Consider the following 26,854-nt stretch of genomic DNA (forward strand, 5'->3'; position numbering starts at 1 on the left):
AATACATACAGTTGACAAATACCCAAATTCATGAAATGGCATTAATGAGTGTGAGTTTCATAACTACCATCGTACAAGTGATTTTTGTCTTAGAAATACCACTGTCGTAAGGGTTTCGTTCATTCCACGTCATTAAATATATTATTCATCCATAGCACTTAACAGAAGACTACTAACGGAATCATAACGGCGATGATATTTCTAGAATAAAGTCACTGTATGATGGTATATGTTGATTGAATGGCCTAACATATGGCCGTGGACTACGAGCTCTCCGCATGCTTTAGCCTTTAGGAAGTGGTTTGGATACTAGCTATATATAAGAGACATTTTATTCGACATGTTTACTTCAAGCAGAAATGCACACAAGTCTAAATAGGATGATCATGTAGTACACACAAGTGCACATATATATAGTACGCTTTTTAAATTAAACTTCTTTTTATTAAAGTAATTCGCGTGCAAAGCGATCTGCAGAAGGTACGGCGTCCAAGCGTGCAAGGACTAGACATTGGAGCCAACGGCATTTATATGGAGTAGATAAACAAAATTGAATTTGATCTACGCACGTATGAAAAAAACACAATATAATAGAATAATTAATTAATGATTGAGATCAGCAAACACCATCAAGACATGATGAAAACGAAATGCATCTGTCCATGATAGGGTATACTATAATTTGGTTTGTGATTTTAGGCGTGGTTATACTTGCTGCTGCCACATCAACAGTAAGCATAACAAATACTTCCTCCATCCTAAAAAAGACCTTAACATAGAATTGAGATGTGACATAATCTAGTACGGCTACTGCTTTCACTACCGGTTCCTCATAAGCTCATTATTGAGTTGCGAAGTGTTGTTGCCATCGCCTGCGCCCGAGAGCTCAGAGCTAAGGGCTGCCTTATCTGGCTTTGCAACACCTCTCCTCTATTGCCTACACCAGCATCTCTTGTGCCATCGTTGCTGTCATTGTGTCATTCGTGTGGCTATTGCTCGTGCTTAGATTGGCCCATTTTGGTAGCGCCAAACTCGGGGAGGCTAGATCCGGCAGCTCCCTTAGGATGGCCAAATCTTCGAAGGCTCTAGGAGAGTGAAGCAGCAGCATGGCAACTAAGAGAGAGAGAGAAGGGGGAGCACACTGGGATTTAGGCTTAGTAATGTGGGCGATCAATCGATGCCAAGTCATCTGATCGATTGGTTTAATGCCTCATTTAGTCATTTAGCTGTATTTGTTATTCCGTATTAGTTTATGATAAAAGTCATTGCAGTTTTTTATTTTACCATGAACCAGTAGTAATATTATGTAAAATTCAATGGCAATACTAGCACTGCTGGTGTCGATGGGTTATACCCTGATCATAGTATCCATATCTATATGGTTTATTTGGATGACGTAAGCATTGGCTGATATAAGGATACAAACGAATCTGTAAAGAGAGCAAGAAGACAGGGACCCCTTTATGGCGGGAAATAGCCCTACTCCTATTAGTCGGAGCCATTAGATATTAATATCTTACGAGTATAAGGGGTGAATATAATCTAGCCTGCCAATATATCGGCATAAAGCTTGGGCATGGTGGTTGATGGCTAACTGTTGTCGGCTTCCTCGAATAGTAACTAGATAAGATTGGAGGTGACTTGTATTGATTTGTACCTCTCTCTTTTAACTTGTTGGTTGTTACCTTTCCTTGGAAAGTTTTATATTTATACCATCGGATATTCCCTTGTCCAAGTAAAATTAGAGAAGCAAATATGGATGGTTGGGTTCAAATATATATAATTTTATTTTTTTTTCTTAAATTTTGTTCTTATCTACTCAGTAGTACATATGATGCTTTTTTCCAAGACTTGACATATGATGGGCATTCCGAGCTAAGTACATATGCATATGGTATCTTATATTTGGAACACTAACAGCTGATTTTTATCATTACTGGTTCTAGGTCAACCATAAGTAAATGAAAGGGGATGGCGGGTGGGTGGTTTGATAGGAGCGATAGTAAGAATTTGTTGATCTTATGTCCATCATTAAGAATTAAAGGAATGCTTTGTTTAGTGCCTAAATGAATCCTGTCTAACTTTGGTAATGCTAAGATTTTGTCATTGTTAATATTTTTTAAAAAAAACACAGACGCTCATAACACGCGCATACACTCATATCCTATCGCTATGAGAACCTTCAAAAGGCTAGACCAGCATATCTTAAGAATGATGAAGTCACCACAAGTGTCTCGCTGATGACGGGTATGTTATGTACCGTTGAAAGAATAATTAGCCGTAGATACAAGCATGCATCTTTAAGTTTAGGACTTAAAACTAGGTGAGCTGATTCCATCATAAGGAACCTAATTAGTTGAGGTATGCTCACTTCGCTGTCATTGTCAATATTTGGAAATGTAGAGCTCCTGTGAAGTATGTTTGGTTTGTTGTCTTTATCATGTTCTTCAACAAACTAAATGTACTCTAGCCATTGTTATCCTACTTTTTTTTTATTTTGAAAGCTTCCACTCTTAAAAACTTTATTAAAATTTAGTAAGACTTCAAACCAAGCATGCCCCAATACTATCAAAGTTTGGTAATATGAAAGGTACCAAAATTTTATTATCAGTTTCAATATGATTGATTTAGGCAACAAACCAAATATGACTCAAATTTTGATAGTGAGAGGATACTAAGGCTTTTGTTTGGATTGTTGTGTAATATTGGCCACCAAAATTTAGTACTCCTAGCTAGTAGGGTTTGTCTTGGCAACAAAACAAATCAACACACACTACACACCCATACTTTCATCATTTATATACGACTGTGACACCTGAGGAAAGTTTGTGAATTATTGCATGTCAGATTTGTAGCGATGCATCGGTGACCACTGTGACCGGTGAGATTGATGGAACCAGAGAGTATATAATACACTACACTAGCTAGCACCATCCCCTTCAAAATCGTGAGAAGTGTAGTGAACCGCAAGACGCCATCAAAAGTGACCCAACTCAAGTGGGCAACAGCTAGATTGTGGAGCCAAACATGCCACACATTGCACTTGCAAAACACACACCTCTGTATCAAAGCGGTCATCATCTGCCCCATCACCAATGCTAACTATTATCTCCATATAAAAAAAAAGTTTCAGGGTCGAACACAGATATTAAGAAAGTTGATGAAATTAAATAGATAAGGTTATAATTGGTTGAGAAAAAAAAGATAGACAATGAATTTAAATGGTGGAAAGTTGTGATTCTTTGAGAAAAAACTATATGTTTGTTATATTTTTAGTATAAATTCTGAAGGATAAAAATTACTATATGACCTGAACGGCCACGTCCTCGTCGTCCTGAACTAATAAAACCGAAAAGCCAAGACACAGATTGATCACGACACGCTGATGTGCCGCGATTAGCGAGTGGCTGTCACATATCCGGAGATGAGATAATCAACACGGTGGATTGATTAGCTGATTACAACTGTACGGTCCACCCGGCCGGCGATCGTGCCGTCGGTAGTGACCCGAATTAAACGGACGGCGATGCAGCACCGGCGCGCGCGTGCTCTAATTTTTTTTGCACTGCCGGTCAACGGTCAGCGCTTTGCCGATTGATTAATTGACTGGTCCAACTGCCAGTAAGTATACTCGTGGTAGTAAGCTTTTGCTCAGCTGGGAGCTTTAGCTGGACTTAACTGTAACCATAAACCAACTAGTCGTTGTTGTGGTCAGGCTCGGAGTTGAATAGAGAAGAACTGATGATGAGCTGGATTAGTCAGCAAGGTGATCTCCATCACCTGTGTACGTGCTGGATAGTGGATTAGTTGGCCATGTTCTTGTCTCCTTTTGGATTTCGGATTTTCATTTGTATATTTTTCAAGCTTCTAAACGATGTGTTGTAAGAAAAATTTAAATAATTCTTTTTAGTATTTTTTTTAAAACAATCTTTTCACTCTATAGGTGTTAATTTATTCGTTTATACCCTAAAACTGTTATCAAAAATAAGATTATCCATCAAACCATCAATTTCAGCTATCTCAAACGGGTCTCAAACGGGTCATGTATCATAGTGATAACTAGAAGTCACGTTGTTTCCCCATTTGCTGATTATAAGCCATACTCCATTCATCCCAAAAAATAAGAGATTTTGGATGGATGTGACAAATTCTAATAGTATAAATTTGAACATTTCATATCTAAATTTGTAGTACTAGGATAACACTTACTAGTGATAAAAAGTAATTTATGGTTATAACTTTTATATATGTATTATTAGTGATGTAAAAAATAATACTGAAGAGTAACCTACGATAAAAAAATCAAAATCAACTTAAAAATAAAATTAAGTCTTAAAATTTAAAATTTGCCAGTAGCTGATAAGTTGAAGAGCGAGTTGTTAATTGAGTATAACCTCCTTTTTTTTTAATCCGAACTGAGTATGACCTTATAAGAAAACAAAGTGACTAGCAATTCTGTGATAATCAGCAGCATAAGAAGCAAACAAAGCCATTAAGAAATGTAGATCAACCAAGTGCATTCTCATCCGCAAAATAATACATTTCCATATCAATACATACCTCATCTTGGGGAATCGAACTGAGAAAATGTCGAGTTCTAATAAACAAGCCCAACTACTCGAATTTTATTGCCCATATAAAGGCCCAGTAGCATAAGTGGTCGGGCCGACCTCTTGCAGGCTTTAGGCCCACTACAATTACTAATTAATTTCTCTGTTTCAAAATATAAAAACTCCTTATTTTTTGATAATGGAATGAGACATTCCGGGCTTTGCTTACCATTTCAAATTTGCACTAAAATATAATCATTTAAAAATTACTACTTCTACAACTACCTGTTATTCAAGTTTCTTTACATTTCGAACCATGTCTTAATATTATACTCTTAACCTTAATCTCTAAAAAAAATCTAAAAATATTTATATTTTAAAATGAAAGTAGTAGTTAGTTCCACGGTACAGTGCCGTACGGTGGGCGACTAGCCAGTGGTTAATACTCAGTGGCTTTGTTCGGATGGTCTAGCTACAGCAGCAAGCAACAGCTTCATGCAGCCATGTGTTTGTACAGCCAAACGCCTACATTGTGCAGCACGGCTTAAAACGCTGCAGCAAAGGCCTACCGAACAGGCACAGTGTATTCCAAAATACAGCAGATGAAATTACCTAGTTATGCTTTATAATACAAGGTGTGCATGCAAGCACTCAATTAAAAACTACATTTTTCCCCTAATTTTGTTTTTTTAATCCTCCATCCTCTATATCTCATGCATTGTATTTATTGAGTTGCTCCATACAAGGAGGCAATAATAATTCTTTATTTATCTTTATATTTACAATGGTTTGGTCTTATATTTAGGGATGGAGGGAGTAATCGAAAAGGCTTGGTCCTACTTAGAGCGGGTACAATAGACCAACATGTCCTGGCGATAACAGTACCACGTCGACTGTGTTGCTACGCTGGAGGAGAGAGAGAAGAAGAGAGAGTGTGAGCGAGCGACAATTCTATCGCCAGCTCTAGCACTAGTCTCGAGGTGAAAAGCTTAGCAAGGACAGAGAAAATGAGTTATATATGCAAAACTGCACATAGCACAGCGGACAGCGGACATACTCCCTCCGTCCCATAAAAAGCAAACATAGGATGTGATGTGATCTTTTATAGTACAATGAATCTGGACATACATTTGGCTAGATTCATTATACTATAAAACGTCACATCCCATCCTAGATTGGGATTTTATGGGACGGAGAGAGTAAGCTATGGATTAACGATGCATCACCTCTAGAGCCTACTTATTGTATGGGTTAGCTTTTAAATCAACTTTAGATGACCTGGAAACAATTGGAGTTTGCGACGGGCGATATTAAACTTGCTCTTATGAAACTTTGACCACAACCTGTTCACCTAGGTTTAAAATCTAAATTTGACACGGATGTTCACATTTACATTATCATTAATAGTAAGATATATGTGATAACTTTGTCAACCTTGGTTTAACATCCAAATCACATAGGTAGTGTATTCGTGTGTGCATTTATAAAGGGTGATTGTCCGTGCAGGTATGAGCGAGTGCGTTTCAAAACAAAAGAAATATTTTTTATATGTTTATGTAAAGTGAAATCTTTGAGAAAATACATCGAAGTACCTAAACTCTACACTGAAATTTTTTTTGGTACATCTAGATATTTAATACATGGAGGTATTAAATTATATTATAGGAAATATGATACATACCGATACCTTAAAATTATCCAATTGTAAAACAAATAATACGTTCGTTGCTAGATGATTGGGAGAGAAAGCACCTCGTTTTCTGCGCGCACACTTCGCAAAATACTAAATGGTGCATTTGTTGGAAAAAATTTATAGGAAAGTTATTTTAAAAAATTATATTAATCTATTTTTAAAAATTAAAATAGTCAATACTCAATTAATCATGCGCTAATGGCTCATCTCGGGTTTGCGGTGTCCTTCTGTTCGGTACCCTCTTTTTCGGGTCCTCTCCCTTGTTTTCCACACGCACGCTTTTCAAACTGTTAAATGGTACGTTTTTTTTAATAAAGTTTCTATACGAAAGTTATTTAAAAAATCAAATTAATCTATTTTTTTTAAAAAAAAAGCTAACACTTAATTAATCACGCGTTAATGGACCGCTCCGTTTTCCGTGCTTTAGTGTTCCGGTTAGGAACTGGAAATAGCGAACACAACAGTCACCTCCACTGGTAGAGAAGTGGTTTTTACTCCCGGTTCATAACCCCCTGTAGTCCCGGTTTTCCATCCGGGACTAAATATCGCTATCGATCTTTAGTCCCATGTGAATTAACTGGGAGTAAAAATCTATTTTTAGTACCGGCTAGTGTTACTAACTGGAGTCTTTGTTGTTACCAACCGGGACGAAAGATAAAGTCAGGCTAGATCCGGTTGCTCCTTTATTCTTTTCTTTTCTTTTCTTCATTTCGTTGTTTTTAATATATTGATTTCTCTCCATCCCGCCCCCAAAATCCCAAATCAATCATCCCCGAATTGTAAAATCTCAAATCGATTATCACCTCTAAATCCTCAAATCGATCATCTCCAAATACATCACAACTTCTATAAAATTCATCACCAATACATTACATATTCACATCACACACAAATCAAATACATCTCAATCCGAATCACAAATCCTAAAAAAAAAAAACCTAAATCGGCGCCTACGCCCGCTCCCGCGCCGCCCGCTGCCATGTCCCCACGACGCCGCCCGGCCCTCCGCGAGGCGGCCCGGTGCGCCGCCACGCTGGCCATCCGGCCCTCCGCACCCGGCCGCCGCGAGCGCCGCTGCAGATGGGGAGGAGGGGGGAGGGAGAGGAGGAGAGGAAGAGAGGAGTTAAAGGAGAGGAAGAGAGGAGTTAAAGGAGAGGAGAGGGAGAGGAGAAGGAGAGGAAGAGATAGGGTGTGAGGAGAGGAGGAGAGGAGGAGGAGATATGTGTCTATCCGATCCACGCGCACGCCTCTCCGTATATGTCGATCTTATTTCCCGGTTGGTATTACCAACCGAAACTACAAATAGATCGTTAGTCCCGGTTGGTAACACCAGTAAAGCTTATGTTGATCTTTTTTTCTCGGTTGGTAACACCAACTGGGACTATCGGGACTAAAAATTCAAAAAGTACCCCTAAGCTTTTAAACTGGGACTAAAGATGTTTTTAGTCCTGGTTTTAATACAACCGGAACTACTGTGAAATCTGGTTGACCGACCGGGACTAAAGATGTTTTTAGTACCGATTTTTAGTACAACCAGAATTACTGTGAAATCTGATCGACCGATTAAAGATGGGTCCCTCCATTCGTGCTCTTTTCCTAAGAGTACACGGGGTTGCAGAAAGAAACAAACAACGGAGGAAGCTGCTTGGACACCTGCAGTGTTTGCACTTTGCAGTGGGCGAAACGCGCTATATCGTGGAGTGGACTCGAAGTTGAGCGGACTTGCAATCGTGCAGAGCTGAAGCGGTGGGGAATGGCGGTGCAGTCCGCGGCAATCGGCAACCCCGGGATCTCCGACGACTCCGCCGCCGAGCCCGGCCGCCGGATGCTGGGAGCTGCCGAGGAAGCCGTAAACAGGTGGGTATCCCGGGAGGCGGCCGCCGATGGCGGCTACGGCGTCTCCGATTTCCCCGCGCTCGCGGCGGCGGTCAAGGATCTCATCTCCCTCGGCTCACACGGCGGCGCCTACAGCCAACGCGCTAAGCTTGCCTTGGAGGTAACCTGTATGTTCAGAAAATCTGTACCTTCATTTACGCAAGGTAATCTGCATACTATTGTGTGTACACTGTACATGTTTTCATTGGGGAAAGTTTTGGATTTGTTTGATCTAGCAGTAGAAGAATGGTCAGTATCCTATTAGCAGAAGTTAGAAAGGTTGGGTATAAATTCAAATAGTAATTATGAGACCAGTGAAGTACTGTATAAAATACTCAGATTTATGACTATGAGACTGCTTTGGTCGAATTGCAGATTATAATCTAGAATTGATTTTTAAATGTTTAGAATTCAAATTTGTAGTAATTTTAGGGGTTTTTTTTCACTATTTCCAGTGCATCTAGAACTCATTGCATGTTTTTTTTAAAAAAAAAATAGCTAAAATATATTTAAGATTCAAAAAAACGCTTGCAGCATAGCTTTCCACCTTTCTTCACCGTGTCTATTTATTTGGGTTCAAAGCATTTAACTAATAACTATGCCATAGCTATAATTTTACGCTGAGTCCGCCACTAGTAACCAGGATGTATATTCCCAACTGGAAATGTCGCAGTGCACGTCTGAGATGATGCTTTCAATGTTGAAAGTTTAGAAGTCAGCCGCCGAATGACAAGCTCAAAAGAAATAAGATTCGCACTTACAAAGAAATTAGAGAAAACCCGAAATACCATTCTTGTGTAAATGGCAAGTGGTATTTCGGAAAGCTGAGAACGTGTGTCGATCGTATGAGAGCAGTTATTCAAAACTGTGCAGAAGGTTTTATGAACAGAGAGTGGTTGCAGACAAGAGAAAAGCAAATATTCAAAACTGTGCAGAAGGTTTTCATCAAAGGAGCTGCTTGATTAACAATTTTAGAATTCTACGGGATCTTCTTTGTCGTTGTTACACAAATTTATTCAAAAGTGAACTACATGTATTTCTTGCTTTATTCTCTCTTCGAACAGTGTTCTATGCATTCTGCCGATCTGCAAGGGACTATCTATCCTACTGGCGCCACAATGATAAACCCCTTGGGTTGAAGCCCTCCCTGTTTGAGATCTCATTTTCCTTTCTTCAATCCTTATGGATATTCTTATCGTTGGCAGTATAAGATATTACAATTTGAAAACAAACCATTTTCTTGTTCCTGGTGACTTCTTGAACGAATTTCTGGTCAGTTCAGAAAAAAGACATCTGAAACTTTGTTACGCCCACGGTGCCACCATCTTATGAATGCAAGTATTGCCTACTAGTAGTTACATCTCACTGGAAATACTACACCACCATAGAAGACTACACTAATGCAGTTTAGTATCAAACTTTAAGTCCAGTACTAGTACTATGTAGGAAGTATTGAACTGACCATTGTTTTTTTTCTGCTAGTACTTTGTAGGAAGTATTGCACTGACAATTATTTTTTCTGCAGTCTGCAATGGGACACCTTGAGGACGACTTCTGCCAAGTTCTTATTTCAGGCACATACTTTCATCCCCCTGACAACCTCCAAGCATCACTATATGACAGCATTGCCCTGCCTGTCCGATCCTCCTCGTTCTCATAAATAACCAACTTGGAGGCTGCCAGCTTATCCTCATTCACAACAAGCTCTAGTGATGATAGATGGACATACTGTACTGGACACAGCAGAGATTCTTTCTCCCTGGAGAAGGTACACCTGTATCTCATCGACCCTGAAGCTTCAACATTGCTAAAGGAGATCGCTGAGCTCATGATGCTTGCTGGACATGAATCAAACCTTTCTCATGCCTATGGTGAGATCCGTAATAGCACATTGATGCAGTGTCTTTGTCTGTTCGGTGTTCAAATCGATCTTAACAGCTATAATCCAAGAGCTTCTCCTTCTGAAAGTGGGTTCAACATGCTACTAGATCTAGATGGACAAAAGATGGAAATATGGATCCAAGCTCTCAGAGTCATTATTGGCACAGTACTTCCTGAAGAGCGTCAGGCTTGCACACAGATTTTTGGGTCCGACAGCAAGGTGGAGGAGGACTGCTTTGCCAGAGCCACTATGCGTTTTATTCAACAATTATTTGCATTTGGAAGCCTGATAGCCAATGTGAAAGACGAACAGTATGAGAAAGTGCCCCTGCTCGTACAAATGCTTGAGGAATTTCTAAAGCTTAAACCGAGCATAGAAGCCCTCAGGTATGGTGATGCCAAGGACGCAATCAGCCAGGAGGCTGACATGCTTCTTGAAAAGCTCAGGGAAGAAGCAGTTCGCCTACTATTGAAGTTTTCAGAAGCACAGATCAACCATGAGTCCTATGATAATGAAACGATAGTGCTCAACGGCAGCGTCCTATCGTTTCCTCAGTATACCATGGGTGTTATCAAACTTCTTGCTGGTTACAGTGACACGCTCAATATTATTTTACCAGTAGAGGTGGGTGGTGTTGGCACTGTGACTACAAGCCCCTGGAAGAGCTACGTTCTCACTCTGCTCACTCGTCTACAGCTAAATATTGAGGAGAAATCCAAATCTTACAAAGACGAATGCCTGCGGAATGTATTCCTGATGAACAATGCGATGTATGTGCTTGAAAAGGCACGATCTCCGGATCTGAAGATATTGTTAGGAGATAACTGGGTCACTAAACAGCTTGTCCAGGTGGAACAGCATGCAACGGCTTATCTCCGAGCTTCTTGGACTGAACCTCTGTTTCAGTTGAAAGACAAAGGGATCAACTACACAGAGAGAAGTTTGATATTGACAAAAAAATTCAAGAACTTCAATTCAATATTCGGAGAAATAAGCAGGGTCCAGACGACGTGGAAAGTCCCCAACCCTCAGCTTCGACAACACTTGCGCCTTGTTATATTACAGCAGGTTATTCCAGCATATCGGGCATTCGTGGGACGATTTGGTATGCTTTTGAACTCAAAATTCATAAAATACACTCTTGAGGATATAGAGAATAATGTGTTGGACCTATTTGAAGGCTAGGGGTGAGAAGCCAACATGGAAATGTCTAAATAATGGACGTACTAGGACCTCATGTTGTCATGCAGTGAGTTACAAGTATATTGATCAACGGAAGGTAGAATAGATCACATTCAACACGGCAATATGAAAAATACTTTTGAGACTACTTAATGTAATCGTGTACATATCATGTTATATATGAGCCTCTATGACTGGACTACAAATGTTTATCTATGTTATTTATGTTCTTGCCCGTATGTGGGTTTTAAACTTCAGTGTAACAAAGATGTACTAATATTTACACATATTGTTCTCAAAAAAAAATATTTACACATATTACTGTTCATGCTGATGTTATATCACATGGATGGCTGAGGTGTCAGCTCAATCTCTTTCGGAGTGATATGAGTTCATAGCGTCAGCCAGCCGTTCCACAATGTAGCTTGAAATTGACCATGGGGAACTAAAAATAGCAGAAATTTCTCCTTTGAACGGAAATTGCAGAACTTACATGTACTGTCGTACAAGAACTGTCAAATCTTGTTACCGTAACTACGTCCATTTCGTTGATGTGCCTCGATCGGTCCGTCTCACTGTCTGCTTGGTATCGATCTTATCATGCTATGTGAGAGCGCTTGCAAGTTGCAACCCAGCTGCACATCTTCTCGAGCCTGTATTGGAAGTAAAAAATCAAATCTACGTGATTAGATCTTAATATAACGAATCTGTATAGTATTTTGTTTAGATTTGTTATACTAGAATGAATCATTCTCTTATTCAGATTCGTTATAATAAGATGTATCAAATCACATACTAGATTTGTTTTTATGAGATGGATAAAGTATCCCCTCCGTCCCAAAATAGATGTCTTCCTAGAGTTCAACACCCTCCCCCCCCCTCCCCCCAAATTTCCTCATATGATATTATTTCAACCGAATTTTTATAGTTTTTCTTCTTCTTTTTTGAATTTGGCAATATTTTGGTATATTGACACCCTCCTATACAAACGTCAAAAAACAAAAGATTAAACATTGCTTTAGAGTACTAGTTGTCACATCAATCACTTCTAATTTAAATTTATCTATGTTCTATCCAAATTTATTTTAAATAAGGGGTAATATAGTCTTGTCTTTCCAAACTTAATTTATATTAAATTATCAAGAATGATAAATATTGTGGGACGGTGAGAGTAATAAGTAGTTTCATACAAAAGGGGAGGGGGGGGGTAAACTGTCGCCGGCAATCAGAAAATGAGATCGGCGCTATACAGAAATGAGGCCAGCACTTGTGGATTCACTGGTCAACTACGAGCTTCTGCTCTGGAGCTATAGCTCGTCTTCGTGGTCAGGCTCGGAGTTGAAGAATAATAGATGAGCAGGATTAGCCAGCAAGGTGATCTCCATCACTTTTCGTGCTGGATACTGAAGAGCTGACGATAACATGTCCAGAGATAGTTGGCGAAAAATCAGATGAGAGAGAATTAGTCGCAAGTATCACACATGCTCCCATAATATATTATGGGACGGATGAAATATTAGTATAGTACTACTCCCTAAAAAAGTGCGTGTCCAAGGATTGATATATATATATATATATATATATATATATATATATATATATATATATATATATATATATATATATATATATATATATATATATATATATATATATATATATATTTTACAGAGAGAAGAGAGCAATACTAAAACCTATACTAAAACCTATAGTAGTATTCATTAACTAAGTGAGTGTGACCTAAAATAACAAAGTGACTGCGAAGTGAGTATATCTCATCTAGTTAGGTTTTGTGTGGCTATGTGGTGGAACCAATCCACTTAGGGTTAATTTCTGATCATAGTTATTAAGACCGGACCGGTGATCGAACCGTTAAAGCACTCGGTTCACTGGTTTGTTGGTTGGACCGGTCAAACCGCCGGTTAAAAGCGGTTCAAATAGACGTGTGTTGTATATGTTTCACAAGTTGTGGCATAGCCTGGTGGTTGAGGCTCTCCCTGGAAACCAGGGTGTTTTGGGTTTGACTCTCAGATTCTGTAGCTTTTTTCCTATTTTCTCTAACTCCACGTGGCGCCCATGTAACCACCCCCGCTTGACGCGTCCCAGCGGTCGAACCACCCCGGTTTTTGTCCGGTTCTGGCAGTAAACCGTCCGGTTCAACTGGTTCTCGCCGGTTTGATTGCGCACCGGTCTTTTAGCTGGACCGGACCGGCCGACGCCCTAGTTCCGGTTTTTCCCTAGTTCCGGTTCTAATAACTATGGTTCTGATGAGGACATCAACACCATCGATACATCCACGTCCCCACAAGTACAACTTCATGGTCCTATTACCCGCGCTCGTGCACGTCAACTTAACAATCAGATGAGTTCCTTCTTGAGTTCATTTTCCTCTTCTTTATACCCCGGAGACACGTGCAGTCTTGTTTTACTCAGGAACGATGGAGAAGATCCGAGGATCCAAAGGGGAGAGGATTTCCGCGGGTTGGATTCGGACTGCAGGACAGCACCAACTTCTGACGGTCGCCACAACTTCATGCGAACTCCGATTTGGGCGTGCAAGTACTTCATGGAAAGCTTATCAAGTCTACTTTCAAATTGATCCAGCCACATGTCCATATCTGTTCTAGAGCGGCTGCAATCGTCGTTTTAGTCCCGACTGCTTTCTGTCCATGGTGCTGCGTCACCTCCTTTGGCCCAATGGGCTGTGTATCAAGTTGGGCCCATTAGGGGCGCGTCCTAGGGTTGGAGCACGACCCTGTGGTTGTTCTTCCCCTCTACCGGCTCGCAGCGCGCGTGTTGGCTAAACCGCCCGTCTGCTTGTAATCAGAACCCCACCATATTGTGTTTTTTATTGTAAAAACTTTCATCTTCATCTAGCAATTCAGTGCTTGTTTTACTTGTTCTTGCTTATTCTTCGATTGCTTGCAGGATGAGTGCCCTCGTGGCCGGGTTGACGCGCACCACAAGTTCGCGGTGACCATTGGAGAAGGTGTATCGGTTGCTAAGGGCAGCGTCTTTGGACGGTTGTAGTCGGGCCGTGAACGTCGTCTTCATCCAATCGACTTATCCCCACCTCTCATCGAAAGATCGGGCCACAAACCCTAGCGGTTCGCATCAAGTTCCAGACTTGATACTAGTGATTACATTTATAGCTATTCATTCTTTTAGTGGTAGGTAACATACTTGTCGACATCGAGACGCCTATGATAACTTTATCAGTCTTAAGATATGTTGGCTTAGTCTTTTGTATATATTTATAGTGATAGATATATGTTCTCAGGGAATGAGTGTGAGCATTTGTATTGTTTTCCTTTAAAAAAAAAATAAGGGGACTAACAATTTTGTGATAATCAATCAGTCCGATTCCCATAAAATTGAAAAAATTGATATTCTCTCTCTTATGGAGCATAAGACCCCATTTGATACAGCTCCAGATATTAGATCCACGAGGATTTGAATTCTGTATGTTAAATTATAGTGGTTTAAAGTTATATATTTCTCCTTAAATGATAACAAAATAATTCATCTAAATATTATTAACATAATCAATTAATCATATATCTATATCCATGAATTTGTGAAGCTAGGAATACTCATCCAAAAGAAATCTTGGATCCGAAGATGTGCCAGACAGGTCTAACTACCATATTTAGGCCCATATAAAGTCCAGTAGCACAAGAGGTCGGCCCGACCTCCTGCAGGATTTACCTCTAGCTGTGTTCGACTGGCCGGTGGGTCCCACGCCGCAAGACCCAAACCCCCAAAATTCTCCTTTCGTTTCCCTCTCCGCGATTCAAATCTCTCTCTCTCTCTCTCTCTCTCTCTCTCTCTCTCTCTCTCTCCGCTCCCAAATCTCCTCGCCATGGCGCCCGCCGCGGCCGTCTCCGCCGCAGCCCCCGCCGGAGCCGGGGAGACGAGGCGACTGGCGGGGGAGGTGGCGCGCGTGCTGGACGAGTGCCGCGCCTCCCTCGCCGTGCACCCGCGGAAGCTCAGGGAGCTCGCGGCGCTCCGCTCCTCGTCCCCCGCCGCCGCGGGCCGGTTCCTCCCGGCCTTCTGCGCCGCGCTGACCCCGCTGTTCGACCTCGCGAAGCGATCCGCGGGGGCCGAGCGCGTCGCGCGCTTCGCCGCCGCGTTCGCCTCGGCCTCCTCCGCGGCGGCTGGGTGCGGCGGCGGCGACGGGTTCCTCGAGGGGTTCCTCAGGTTCCTCCTCGCTGGCTCCGCCGCCACGCACCGTCCCGCACGCTTGCGCTCCTGCCAGATCATTTTTGAGGTGAACCAAGGAAATTCCTGTAATATTTTATTTCCGTTTGCTTTCGTCAGTACTGGTCACTGGAGAAGTTTGTATAATTTTGGATGCTATGTTAATGTTGTGTTTAATTCTGCTATTGTGTTCTGCAATTTTGCAAAATTTTAGCAAAAGAGTATCTAAAAAAACTTTTCATTCCTACAGCCTCTCTTTTGATATAATTTGTTTATTGCATGGAGCATTTCGCTTTGGTCGTAAGGAACCCTGTAATTTCAGTAGTTCTTACCTCACAATTTAGATGGTGTAGTGTAGGGAGGATCGATTTTGACTTATATTGCTGAATTACTAACAGTTGAACTCTTCACGTAGATAATAATGCGCTTGCCGGATGATGCTGAGGTGAGTGATGAGATTTGGGATGAAGTTATTGATGGCATGAAGGTTCGCGTTCAGGATAGAATCCCTGGAATTCGTGCCTTCGCTGTGCGTGCATTGTCTCGCTTTGCGAGTGATGGGGAGGACAGTGACATTGTTGATCTTTTCCTTGAGACCTTTGAAAAAGAACAAAATGTGGTAAGTGATATCATTTTAGTAACTTTACCTATTCTGAATGTTGGACTTCGCTATTATTTCATCTCACTAGGGATTGCTCCATTTGTGAAGGAGGTCCGGAAAGCAATTATTTTGTCTCTTCCGCCTTCAAATGCTACACTGGAGACTGTCATTGAATCAACGCTTGATGTAAGTGAGTCTGTTAGGAGAGCAGCATACTGTGTGCTTTCAACCAAATTTCCCCTACAAAGTCTTAGGTGAGTAGTCCTGTCCACTGGACACTCGATGTAGAAATGACAAATGTATTTGAATGGAATGAACAGTCTAATACTATATAAGTGAATTGATAGTTTCTTTGTTTCAGCATCAAGCAGAGGACAAGTCTTCTTCACAGAGGTCTCTCTGATAGGTCTGCATCAGTGAATAGTGAATGCCTGAAAATGCTGAAGGATGAGTGGCTTATGAAATATTGTAGTGGAGATGTCATCACCCTTCTCAGGTTTCTTGATGTTGAGACTTATGAGGAAGTTGGAGAAACAGTAATGGGGGTGCTTATGAAAGATGGTTCTGTGCGCGTGCAAGATGGGCAGACTATTAGGCAGTACTTCACTGCAAATACTGAGGATGAAGGTAAAATCTAAGCACAACCATCGGTATATTTTCGTAGTCATGCATATTTCCTTTAATTATTATGCCCATGCCTTCATGGTGAAATCTGAATATCTGGTCACTGGCCATGCAACGCACTTCAATAAAATAACCAAACCTAAAAGATAATGCTGAACGCAATGCACAGAACTGAACGGATCTGTTCAGGTATACCACTGACAACAAGTATGTATTAACGGGCTGATCAATTCATTATCTATGGCCCTGTTTCTTTCAGCTTAGGATTATTATAATCCAGATTATTGGGAGTAAGCTGAAAGAAACAGACAACTTATTGAAGTAGCTTATTATAATCTGGAGCCTAGCTTATTATAATCTGATAAGCTCATTTAGGTGAGCTTTTTCCAGATTATTGGGTGAAAAATTACCCACCATGCCACCCACTCCCTCTTTAGACTTGCAAACCCAATAATCTAGGCTCTAATAATCTAGGAAAGAAACAACTAACCGCTTATTCTACTACAGATTATAACAATCTAGCTTATAGTAATCTGACTCAATAATCTAGATTATAATAATCCCAAGCTGAAAGAAACAGGGCCTATGTCAATGGTGGTCATCTAGTCCTATCTCTTTAGCCGGATAGATCCTTGATTCAAGTAGAGGCTGGATAAACTTCCATTATATATAAAAAAAGTCACACTTCTCTTTTTCTGTTTGTTGATGGCACTCTCTGTACAACAATTGCAGCAGAAAAGGTTTCCAATATTCAGCTTATGGATGCTGAGGTTGCTCTCTACTGGAAAATTATGTGCAAGCATTTGCAAGCTGAAGCTCAGGTAAGCACTGTACTTTGCTTTTCATGTGCAATATATTTGTTGTTCATGGTACTTGTACAATAACAGGATGATGCATATACGGTAGTAGTTATTGTTGCAATTGTTTAAACATGGGATGATAGGAAACAAAATCCTGGAAATCACATAAGAAAGAGAATGAAAATGGAAGTTGTTGCTTATGTGTGCTGATTTACCCCTGAACCTGATTATGGACTATTTAGTTTATTTTCACATTTTTTGCACAGTCAACTTACAAACATTTTAAGTTTGTTATTTTACATGTTATGACTAGCATAACGCTGTATCTTTATGACGTTGGCATATTTAACCAAAACTAGCTGGAGCAATGTGTGGTAATCAACCAAATAGCTCCGCAGAGGGTTCTTTGGTGGCAGAAAAAAGGTGCCTCTTGTTATGACTTATGATTGCTTGTCAAGAGATATTCCAGTACAAACACCGGCATGCTATATAATACGCCAAAGTTGGTGTTTGAGTCACAAACAGATTAAAGTTCTTGTAATTGCAAAACTCCTTTTGTTTTTGCTGAAGTAGTATTGGGCCATATGGCACTATTTATGTCAGAGGATATGTTCGAAACTTGGAATTCAGCACAGTAATAAGGTTGTATTGGTCCCATCAATGTATACTGCCCTGATCAGTGCTTTGCTTGATTCATGAAACCAATGTACTGATAGTAAGTAATTATTTTTCAGATCAAAGGCTCGGAGGCTGCAACAACTACAGGCACAGAAGCAGCAGTATATGCTTCTGAGGCTTCTGATAAAAATGATCTTCTAGACAGTGTTCTTCCTAGCACAATATCTGACTACGTTGATTTGGTAAAGGCGCACCTTTCTGCTGGTAAGTTGAGTTCGAAAACAATATAGATTGAGCATTCCAATATGTACAAACTAATTCACCATTGCCTGTATGTTCCATTTCAGGACCAAATTATCACTTTGCATCACGGCAACTATTGTTGCTCGGTGAAATGCTTGACTTTTCTGATACCATGAACCGTAAAATTGCAAGTTCATTTCTACATGAGCTTTTGACCAGGCCTCTTGAACATGAAGTTGATGAAGATGGGAATAAGATGGCTATTGGAGATGGTGTGAGCCTTGGAGGGGACAAGGAGTGGGCCAAAGCAGTAGCAGAATTGGCTAAAAGAGTGCATGCTTCTGTTGGTGAATTTGAAATGGTGGTTGCTACTGTTGTTGAAGAACTGGCTCGACCATGCAGGGAGAGAACTGCTGACTTCATGCATTGGATGCATTGTCTCGCTGTGACAGGCCTTCTCCTAGAGAATGCTTCATCCCTACAGAGCCTTCAAGGCAAAGCAATTGAACCTCTGGAATTACTTCAGTCTTTGTTGCTTCCTGCGGTAAGTTTAACTGTTCTACATTCTTTTGGTTTACAACACTTTGTATGCTAGCATTATTTTGTGCCCTTCCGGATACTAAACATATGTCCTAATGTTCCTCTATTGAGTACTAGTCCTGAATTTGATGACGTTTATCTTATCCCTGCAGACAAAGCAGAATCATGATGATGTACAAAGGGTTGCTTTGAGATGCCTTTGTCTTTTTGGATTGCTAGAGAACAGACCAAATGCAGAGTTGGTGAAGCAATTGAGGTTATCATTCATCAATGGACCTGACCTGGTTAGTGCCATGGCATGCAAGGCCTTGATTGATCTTGTAACTTGGCATGGTCCACAAGAAATAGACCAAACCATTGGAATTGAGTCATCTGATGCTACCAACGAGAAATCCCAATTTACTACAGTAGACGTCTCCAATATGAATGATGACGATCTAAATATTGGAGTTCTTGATATTCTATTTTCTGGGTTTCTTAAAGATGATTGGGAGTTTAATCTTGAAGGTGATAATCATGATAATGTCCCAACCATTCTTGGTGAAGGTTTTGCAAAAATTCTTCTTCTAAGCGAGAACTATGCAAGGATATCTGCTGACTTGCATCCTATAATCCTGGCTCGACTTGTCAGTTTGTATTTCATGGAGGAAACTAAAGAACTTAAAAGGTGAATTGCACATTTTGCACTTTCTGTTGTTTCAAGTTTAGTCTTGCAGCACTCTTACTTGCACTTGTTTCTCCAGATTGAAACAGTGTCTGTCTGTCTTCTTTCAGCACTATCCAGCCCTTTCAGACAAACACAAGGCAAGTTGCAATGCATACAGTGTATCCCAGATTAGAAATACATTATGCAAGTTAACTAAACACAATGATAATACCTTTATCTTTTGCAGAGGTGTGTCTCCAGTGCATTTGTGCCAGTCATGAGAGCCATGTGGCCAGGTTTATATGGTAATGTTGGGGGTAGTGCACATGCTGTTTCAAAAAGGCGCAAATATGCTGCCCAAGCTGCTCGTTTTATGGTTCAAATGGTACAAACTCCACTCTTTTCGACCGAAACTACGGAGCAAGCTAGTTCGAGTCCTGAAAGCCAGTCAACTAAACCAGATATGTTGAACAATTTCGACATTAGTGAGGAAGGGCTTGCCATCCGTATTGCAGTTGAGGTACTGCTGACAGGCTATAGTTCTTGAAATCTACACATGCTTCTAATATTGCTTGATACTACCAAACTAAATGTAATCTGTTATATAATGTGAATCGTACAATTTTGACAAATAATCTCTACTAAGAATGGTGGGAATAAACTGACATTAAATGCTTGGGAAATTGTAGGTAGCAAATTGCCCGGATAAGAAGACTGCAGCTGCGAAAGCATATTGTTTGGCATTGTGCAAGGTTGCTGTGCTTCTGAGATTCCGGCAATCCGAACAGAAGGCAATCAAATGCATGAGAGGATTGATCAATGCATTGGCTGCTTCGGCTTCTTCCGATAAGGACCTTATGAAGGAGCTGTCTCAAATGGCATCACGGCTTAGATCGCTCGATGAGCACCCGGAAGAAGAGTTGCCACAAGATGAAGCTGAAGAAATATTCAGTATGTCCATCGTTTCATTTCATCACCATCCTAACACATTCTCAACCTTTAATCTTACCGATTGTTCCTTGTACTTTTTTTGTGTCTCAGAGAAACTAGGATTGGATGCTGGCTTCAGGTTGGAGACCAATTCTGTGGTGCCACCAACGCCAGCACCACGGTCAGTCCGGCCTCCTCCCAGCAGGAGAAGGGCGAGACGGTCGCCATCCTCCAGCGATGACAGTGACATAGATGGCCAGGAGGATAACTTGCACGCGACGTCGGTGAGCCGTGTTGCGGCCACTCCGGTGGTGATGACCGCGGCTCGTTCGCAGAGAGCAAGCAAGACGGCGGCGATGAGCAAGATGTCTGCGAAGCCCACCGTGGCTGCTTCTTCTGACGATGAATCGGACGACCAGTCCGGCGTGACATCCGGTGATGATTCCTCCGACGAGGATTCGTCTTAAACCTTAGTTTATCTCTTTAGATGATGCTGGCGTTCTTGGCCGAGAGAACCCGGCAATATAGCTATTTAAATTATGGTGATGGCTTCGACATGTCGCTACCCACTCGTCTCTGTATGTTTTGTATCGTGTATGACAAACTGTATCCAAATTCGAGTACATGCAGTATGATTATGCTACAAAAATGTTTATCTGATTTAGGATGATGTTTTGTGTACCAAACGTGCTGTTCGAAAATGGGAAGCTTTCGCTTATCGTGTTATATAGGATCTGCCTGGTACTCTTCGTCTGGCATGCAACAAATGAAAGTTGAATCCAAGTAAAACAGATTACTCAAATTTCTGGCTATGGTGGATCGAAAATGTGATGTGCCTATCAACCCCTGCATCATTCCATACTGATCCATGCACTGTAGTATAATGGGCAGGGGTAAAGAAATGAAAAACTAGAACCAAAAACATCGCTGGCCAAGCAGTTACAATCCAGTTATAATAATATAATGGAGTAGTGACTAGCCTAGAACAAGAATTTGCAGTTGAAACCTAATATTAAAGCTTGAATAATAACTGACATAACACCAGCTATTATAACTCAGCGGTAAATGTAAACAGATACTTATATAACAAACTGCAAATTTCACGCCTCCACCGAGATCCAGGTGACATCTTAGTCGACATTCATTGCCCCGGAATGATAGCTATCCAGCTCCTTGTCCAATTGCTCAGCTGATTTCTCCACAGGTCCCTTCCGAACATAGCCACGCCCACGCCCACGCCCAAAGTTATTACGTCCACGGCCACGACCTCGGCCTTGCCCACCTCTTTGTGCAAAATTGTTACGCTTCCACCTAGAAGTAACATCATGTCGCCAGACGTCAGTACAAGGTAACACGATTACAATTAAACATGCTACAGATAAATAGTACATAAACAATATTTCACACATCTATATGCCCAAAACAAGGTATTTGATGCTTGCCACATACAAAAATACAAAATACAGACAAGCTTTTAGCATGATCATACTCAATGGTTCCTCCCATGTATACTACTATAACTCATAAGAAGCATATCGCAACTTCATTGCGCAAAAACATAAATGGTGAAAATAAATGGCAATATCTAAAGAAGATGTGCGGCAACAAAACAGACATAGCATATAAAGCATAACACATTTAGTGAACGGCAAACGGAACTTCCCACATAAAGGAGTATCTGAATACAAGCTTGCCAGAAGAAGATTGTTCCTAAATGGCCATTTGAGGGGAGTTTGTTTCAACAGTAATATGACGGGAGCAAACAGGAACTACCGGTAACTTTCATTCTTGATACTCCCTCTGTCCCAAAATATAACTTCTAGCATTAAAATTTTGTCTCAAAATATAACAAATTCACCTACATTCTCTTCTCAACCAATCACAACCTTCCACCTACCTCCTCTTAATCAATCACAACCTTCTCTCATTTAATTTCACCTACTTTCTTAATACACATGTAGCCCTAAAAATCCATATATTGAGGTTAGAAACTAAAAGATACAGAATCAGAACCTACCCAGGAATGAAATTAGATGAACCAGCTGCACCTCGACCAAACCCACTCCCACCAGGCCTGAAATAATTAAAAAAAATACATTCCTGATGTCAGAAACAAAAAGAAAAAGTCCCAGCTGGTATAGTTAGTGATATTCACTGGCAACAGGAAAGAACCATACATCATTACAACTTCTCGCTGTCCTCTACCCCTTGCACCAGGGACAACACTAACACGGGGTGCTGAAGGAGCAGCCATACCCAAATCTGCTCCTATCACTTCGATCTTCATTGGCTTCCCATCAAGGCGCACATTATTATATCGTTTTAAAGCCGCAACTGCTTCACTCCTCCTAGTGAATATCACCTCAGCTGAACCCTGTTGAAAAATATCCATCAATATATGACCACAATTAAGTAGCAATATTAGAATTCTATCATATGATCTCGTGCATTTTAACAGAAGCACCTGCATACTTATTTTAAGCAGGAACATGTTGGTTGATCAATGGAGCAAAAGTAGATTGAACAAACAAAAATGTCAATATACTGTATAAACAATACAAGATGAGGTGATCACACAAAGCAGCATACCACATTTTAGACCTCAATTAGTTCATTATGCTTACAGGTCCATGTACCTACAGTCATGTGCTAGACTAAATTCTAAGACAGTGCATGAAGGAGATCCCATTAAATCATAAACTGCACCATCCAGCTGGTTCAAGTAGACCACTGATCTCCTAAATTGTAAAATCAGATATCAAATTGTTTAAGTGGTCCGTACCAGGTCATTAACTTAATAAGGTATTGGCCAATGACATGACATGTCAAATTCATAAATTGTAACATAGCATGGACACATCTAGCTGGGAAAACCACTGGTGATAATCAGAGGTGGCTTCTGCTACCGTTGCATCCACCCCACACTCGCAGCTGGGCCTTATGACTGCCATTGACTTCGCTCTTTATTATTCCCTAGCAACAATCATGATAACTCCAGCATTTGGAGCATTTAGGGCCCATTTGGTAGGGCTCCAACTCCTAAATTTAACTCTAGGAGTTGAGTCTGGAGTGGAGTTGTGACGCAGCCTAAACCCAGATCCACTTCTCTAGTTCATTTTGTGAGAGCACTCCAGCCAGCTCCACTCCCTTTTTGGGTGACTGAAACCGTTTGGTGGGGCTCTAGCTCCAGGAGAGGTGGAGGTGAAGCTGGAGCCGTGTCAAACAGGCAAGACCTTGCAACTACCACTCATAGGTGCTGTGGACAGAGGAAAATTATGAAAGGCTTTGCAAATTCAGTAGGACTGTAGTAGAGGCCATTATCATGTTCAATTTATGTGCAAACCAAGCTATGACGGTACAAGTCAACATGAAATGACATTGGCTGTAACTTTGGTGCGCCAATGACTCTTAGAGCAAACCTTAAATGTATCCATGATGTAGATATGATGTTTGCAAGTTTGGTGACAACTTAACTGACTAGGCAAGGTCAGTGATCCAACGTACAATTTACCTAATAGCTAGTGGATGTATGAGCCAGTTTTTTTTTTTTTTTGGTTGAACCAAACGACACTTGCTCTATGTTTGGAATATAACATGAAAAATGTTTGAATACCAAATTACCAATTGAAAATCAAAAGAACAATGCTTAATTCTGAAATATGCATACAGTACAAAAGACCAAGCTCGGATAAACAGACTTACAGTTGGGCGTCTATTGTTATCATAATGAACAGCACAATGCTTCAAATGACCCATCTCGGAAAAAAGTTCCTGAAGCAGAGTTGTGAACAGAGAACATGAGCTTGAAAATTCCCAATGTGTGTGGAACTGTCAGATTCCAGCATGCATAGTGCAAAACGCAGAGATCCAGCTACCTGTATATCTTCTTTTGTCACTCCATAGTGCAAGTTTGAAATATACAGCTTTGTACTAGATTCTGTCACAGAAAGGCCAGCAGCAACCATGCTGTCCTCAAACAGATCTTGCCTCCATACAATATCCTTGGTTTTGTTGAATGACTGATGATTTTCCATAGCACACATACCCAGATGATGATGAGAAATAGTTAGCGTCAAACCACAAAACCCATCAATCCATGGTACTTGATGAATCAACTAGCATCAGCAAAACTATAATAACCCTATACCATTGCACAAAATTCCGTACGAATTGAAGATCTTATCCACATAAACAAGTATCCAATCAGTAAATACATAGACCATCAGCATGCCAATGAAGGAGAGACGATGCTTCTAGTTTCAAGCATAAACCGGCCAAACCAACACAATTGTGCCATGAAATTCTCAGCAGAAAAGTGCCAGTTCTCAGGGTGATTTCAATAAGAGAAACCTGTCAGATCCTCTCTGAAGTTCCACGGTTACAAAGTGGCAGATATGGTCTGACATGAACCCATGGTCCGTTTCATTTCATTAATTTTCTAACCACCTCTTGTGTAGGTCCCTAATAATTCAGATTCTTGAAGGTATACAGAAAAATAGCAATAAATTTGTCCTTGCCTTGGCAATAGCATACGATGATGACCGAGTACTAACACCAAGTGGCCTTCGTGAAGGCACTCCTACTCCCCTTCCACGGAAGGTGCCAGCACCACGTCCACGCCCTGAACCATAGCTGAACCTTTGGCCATCACCTCTGCCTCGACCTCCTCCCTGTGACCTACCCCTTCCTCTCCCCCTAGAATTTCTGTTGTTCTTAATCATATCGTCCAGTGACATATCCAAAGATGTCGCCATTCTAAAGAAAACCTGAAGTTCAAAATGAATTAAACCCTGCAGTCAGTATAGACAACTTTAATACTTGTCCATGGCTCCATTGTACTGGAGCTGAGCAAACTGGCATAGATAGATTAACTTTAAAAGCATTTTTTTCACAGTTTTTGTTACAAGAAATTTTTTCACAGTTTAACATTAAGAAAAACCGGAAGCAGTGACGCATTCATAGGGGAAAAAATCCAAAGAGAAGAAAAACGGGAAAAAAAAATCTACAAGAAACCTTTCATCCAAAAAGGGTTTTTCATACCATAAAATCTCTATTGGGTGTAATAATTTATGAGTAAATTTCAGCAAACCACAGATTTCATGGTTGAAGTTTTAGAAAACCAGGAGCATACTTGTGGCACATAACCCAGTTAATTAATCATCTTAGTCAAGTAATCAATATTTCAAAATCCTATACACACTACATATAAGACTATAACATGAAAGTTTCAAGTAAATATGTGCCCAACTTGTTATATTGCCTAGACTTTAAATAAGGATGGGCATTTGGGGAATTTTAGTACAATAATACCCAGGTTTATGTGCACACAATACATGGTGTTTTATCAAATTTCCTCATCGTTATTCACTGATTTGAGAAGGGATGGGGATCTTGCGATGCGTTGAGATAATAAAACCTAGGGTTTCACCAGGGGCGGATCCAACCTAGGGTTCAGTTGAACCCCCAAACTTTTGGTGGAACAAACAACAAACTGTTGTTACTTGAACTAAGGTTAAGGCTCTGAAATTAAGAAGAGAAGAGCTTCTTCCAGATCTAGAAGAGATCGAAGCTAGGGTTTACGAACGCAAGCAAATTCCAGACAGAAGTAGTCCCCCGGGGGGAGAGAGAGATGAATTCGAGAAAGAGGATGCTCACCTGCAGGATCCCCTCCCCTGCTCTCCGCTGCTCTGCTCGCCACCTCCCCTGTTCAGCCGCGAGATGGCGCAAGGAGCGGAGGAGCCGAGAGACGGGAGGTTTTCTTTCTCTCCCGTCAAGCCGCCAAGGGAAGGGAAGGGAAGGGAAGGGAAGGGGAAGTGTTAGATTGACCTCTGGCCGCCGAGTCTGAGAATTGCGCCAATGGGCTTTTGGCCCACCCCACCACGCCCACGCGCGTCTAACCGTCGAGGACCGATTGCTTCACGCTAAATTTTGGAAAAGATTTAATGGATTCTGTTAAGAAAAATAACACAGCCAGCCGATGAAAACTTATATAAAACATAGTTCAAAAAGAAATAGTAAAAACTATGACACGACGGTTTAATTCTATCTATTCAGAGTCAGTTAGTTTTCTTTAAATTGTTAGAAAAGTTTGTTTAGTGTCCGATAAGAACTTTATATTTTTTCTTTGGGAGTAGCTATACTGATGGCGTCATATTTTTCATTAAAAAATAGTTAGCATATATTTACATTGTAAGTCCCTAAATTACATATATAATTTTAGTGTATTTATAATGTAAGTCTAAAAATTAGACATCTTTATCTTTACTATTATAAAAATTGAAGATGTTTTTGCCAGTATTTTGGTACGTCATCCGTGTATGAGTCGGTTTTTAAGTTTGTTTGTTTTTGGAAATACATATCCGTATTTGAGTTAGTTTATAAGATCGTTCACTTTTGGTAATCAAAGAAATCATATAAGAAATCTGTTTAAAAAAACTCGCATGCTAATTTGAGACGATCGGACTCCTAAC

At 40.6% G+C, this 26,854-nt stretch overlaps 4 protein-coding genes across 7 annotated transcripts; 3 read left to right on the forward strand and 1 right to left on the reverse strand.

The window, feature by feature from the left end:
• The first annotated feature begins 7,967 nt into the window (after nucleotides 1-7,967).
• Nucleotides 7,968-9,788, forward strand: LOC4340672 (uncharacterized). Of its 2 annotated transcripts, none has more exons than XM_015785721.3 (2): nucleotides 7,968-8,239; nucleotides 9,644-9,788. In XM_015785721.3, exons 1-2 carry the CDS (start codon nucleotides 7,997-7,999, stop codon nucleotides 9,776-9,778), a joined length of 378 nt encoding a protein of 125 aa, XP_015641207.1. In that variant the 5' UTR covers nucleotides 7,968-7,996; the 3' UTR covers nucleotides 9,779-9,788. The 2 variants fall into 2 exon arrangements, with proteins under 2 accessions (XP_015641207.1, XP_015641206.2); XM_015785720.3 differs by having other exon boundaries at nucleotides 7,968-8,246; nucleotides 9,644-9,775.
• On the forward strand, nucleotides 7,968-11,498 carry LOC136351179 (exocyst complex component EXO70A1-like). Its single transcript, XM_066311842.1, has 2 exons — nucleotides 7,968-11,105; nucleotides 11,181-11,498. Exons 1-2 carry the CDS (start codon nucleotides 9,947-9,949, stop codon nucleotides 11,183-11,185), a joined length of 1,164 nt encoding a protein of 387 aa, XP_066167939.1. The 5' UTR covers nucleotides 7,968-9,946; the 3' UTR covers nucleotides 11,186-11,498.
• A 3,474-nt stretch (nucleotides 11,499-14,972) lies between these two features.
• On the forward strand, nucleotides 14,973-21,070 carry LOC9269856 (uncharacterized). Of its 2 annotated transcripts, none has more exons than XM_015788722.3 (12): nucleotides 14,973-15,452; nucleotides 15,798-16,001; nucleotides 16,092-16,237; nucleotides 16,345-16,610; nucleotides 17,340-17,428; nucleotides 18,142-18,289; nucleotides 18,373-18,812; nucleotides 18,961-19,475; nucleotides 19,552-19,612; nucleotides 19,702-19,974; nucleotides 20,144-20,405; nucleotides 20,496-21,070. In XM_015788722.3, exons 1-12 carry the CDS (start codon nucleotides 15,045-15,047, stop codon nucleotides 20,849-20,851), a joined length of 3,168 nt encoding a protein of 1,055 aa, XP_015644208.2. In that variant the 5' UTR covers nucleotides 14,973-15,044; the 3' UTR covers nucleotides 20,852-21,070. The 2 variants fall into 2 exon arrangements, with proteins under 2 accessions (XP_015644208.2, XP_015644209.2); XM_015788723.3 differs by having other exon boundaries at nucleotides 17,343-17,428.
• A 208-nt stretch (nucleotides 21,071-21,278) lies between these two features.
• On the reverse strand, nucleotides 21,279-26,164 carry LOC4340675 (THO complex subunit 4D). Of its 2 annotated transcripts, none has more exons than XM_015788724.3 (7): nucleotides 26,040-26,164; nucleotides 24,902-25,150; nucleotides 24,260-24,403; nucleotides 24,087-24,155; nucleotides 22,562-22,758; nucleotides 22,402-22,458; nucleotides 21,279-21,695 (listed from the first exon to the last, which is right to left on the reverse strand). In XM_015788724.3, exons 2-7 carry the CDS (start codon nucleotides 25,136-25,138, stop codon nucleotides 21,515-21,517), a joined length of 885 nt encoding a protein of 294 aa, XP_015644210.1. In that variant the 5' UTR covers nucleotides 25,139-25,150; nucleotides 26,040-26,164; the 3' UTR covers nucleotides 21,279-21,514. The 2 variants fall into 2 exon arrangements, with proteins under 2 accessions (XP_015644210.1, XP_015644211.1); XM_015788725.3 differs by having other exon boundaries at nucleotides 24,902-25,174.
• Nucleotides 26,165-26,854: the final 690 nt, after the last annotated feature.

This window comes from Oryza sativa, chromosome 6 (genome assembly GCF_034140825.1).
Source record: "Oryza sativa Japonica Group chromosome 6, ASM3414082v1".
NCBI lineage: Eukaryota > Viridiplantae > Streptophyta > Magnoliopsida > Poales > Poaceae > Oryza > Oryza sativa.

Bases quoted from the DNA above. Each gene is read 5' to 3' on its own strand.
- LOC9269856 (XM_015788722.3), top strand. From the start codon at position 15,045: ATGGCGCCCGCCGCGGCCGTCTCCGCCGCAGCCCCCGCCGGAGCCGGG. The intron at 18,290-18,372 runs GTAAGTTGAGTT...GTTCCATTTCAG, and splicing joins AAAGGCGCACCTTTCTGCTG to GACCAAATTATCACTTTGCA. The intron at 18,813-18,960 runs GTAAGTTTAACT...TTATCCCTGCAG, and splicing joins AGTCTTTGTTGCTTCCTGCG to ACAAAGCAGAATCATGATGA.
- LOC136351179 (XM_066311842.1), top strand. From the start codon at position 9,947: ATGATGCTTGCTGGACATGAATCAAACCTTTCTCATGCCTATGGTGAG.
- LOC4340672 (XM_015785721.3), top strand. From the start codon at position 7,997: ATGGCGGTGCAGTCCGCGGCAATCGGCAACCCCGGGATCTCCGACGAC. The intron at 8,240-9,643 runs GTAACCTGTATG...TTTTTTCTGCAG, and splicing joins GCGCTAAGCTTGCCTTGGAG to TCTGCAATGGGACACCTTGA.
- LOC4340675 (XM_015788724.3), bottom strand. From the start codon at position 25,138: ATGGCGACATCTTTGGATATGTCACTGGACGATATGATTAAGAACAAC. The intron at 24,404-24,901 runs GCAAGGACAAAT...GAAAATCATCAG, and splicing joins CATCGTATGCTATTGCCAAG to TCATTCAACAAAACCAAGGA. The intron at 21,696-22,401 runs GTAGGTTCTGAT...TGTTACTTCTAG, and splicing joins TCATCTAATTTCATTCCTGG to GTGGAAGCGTAACAATTTTG.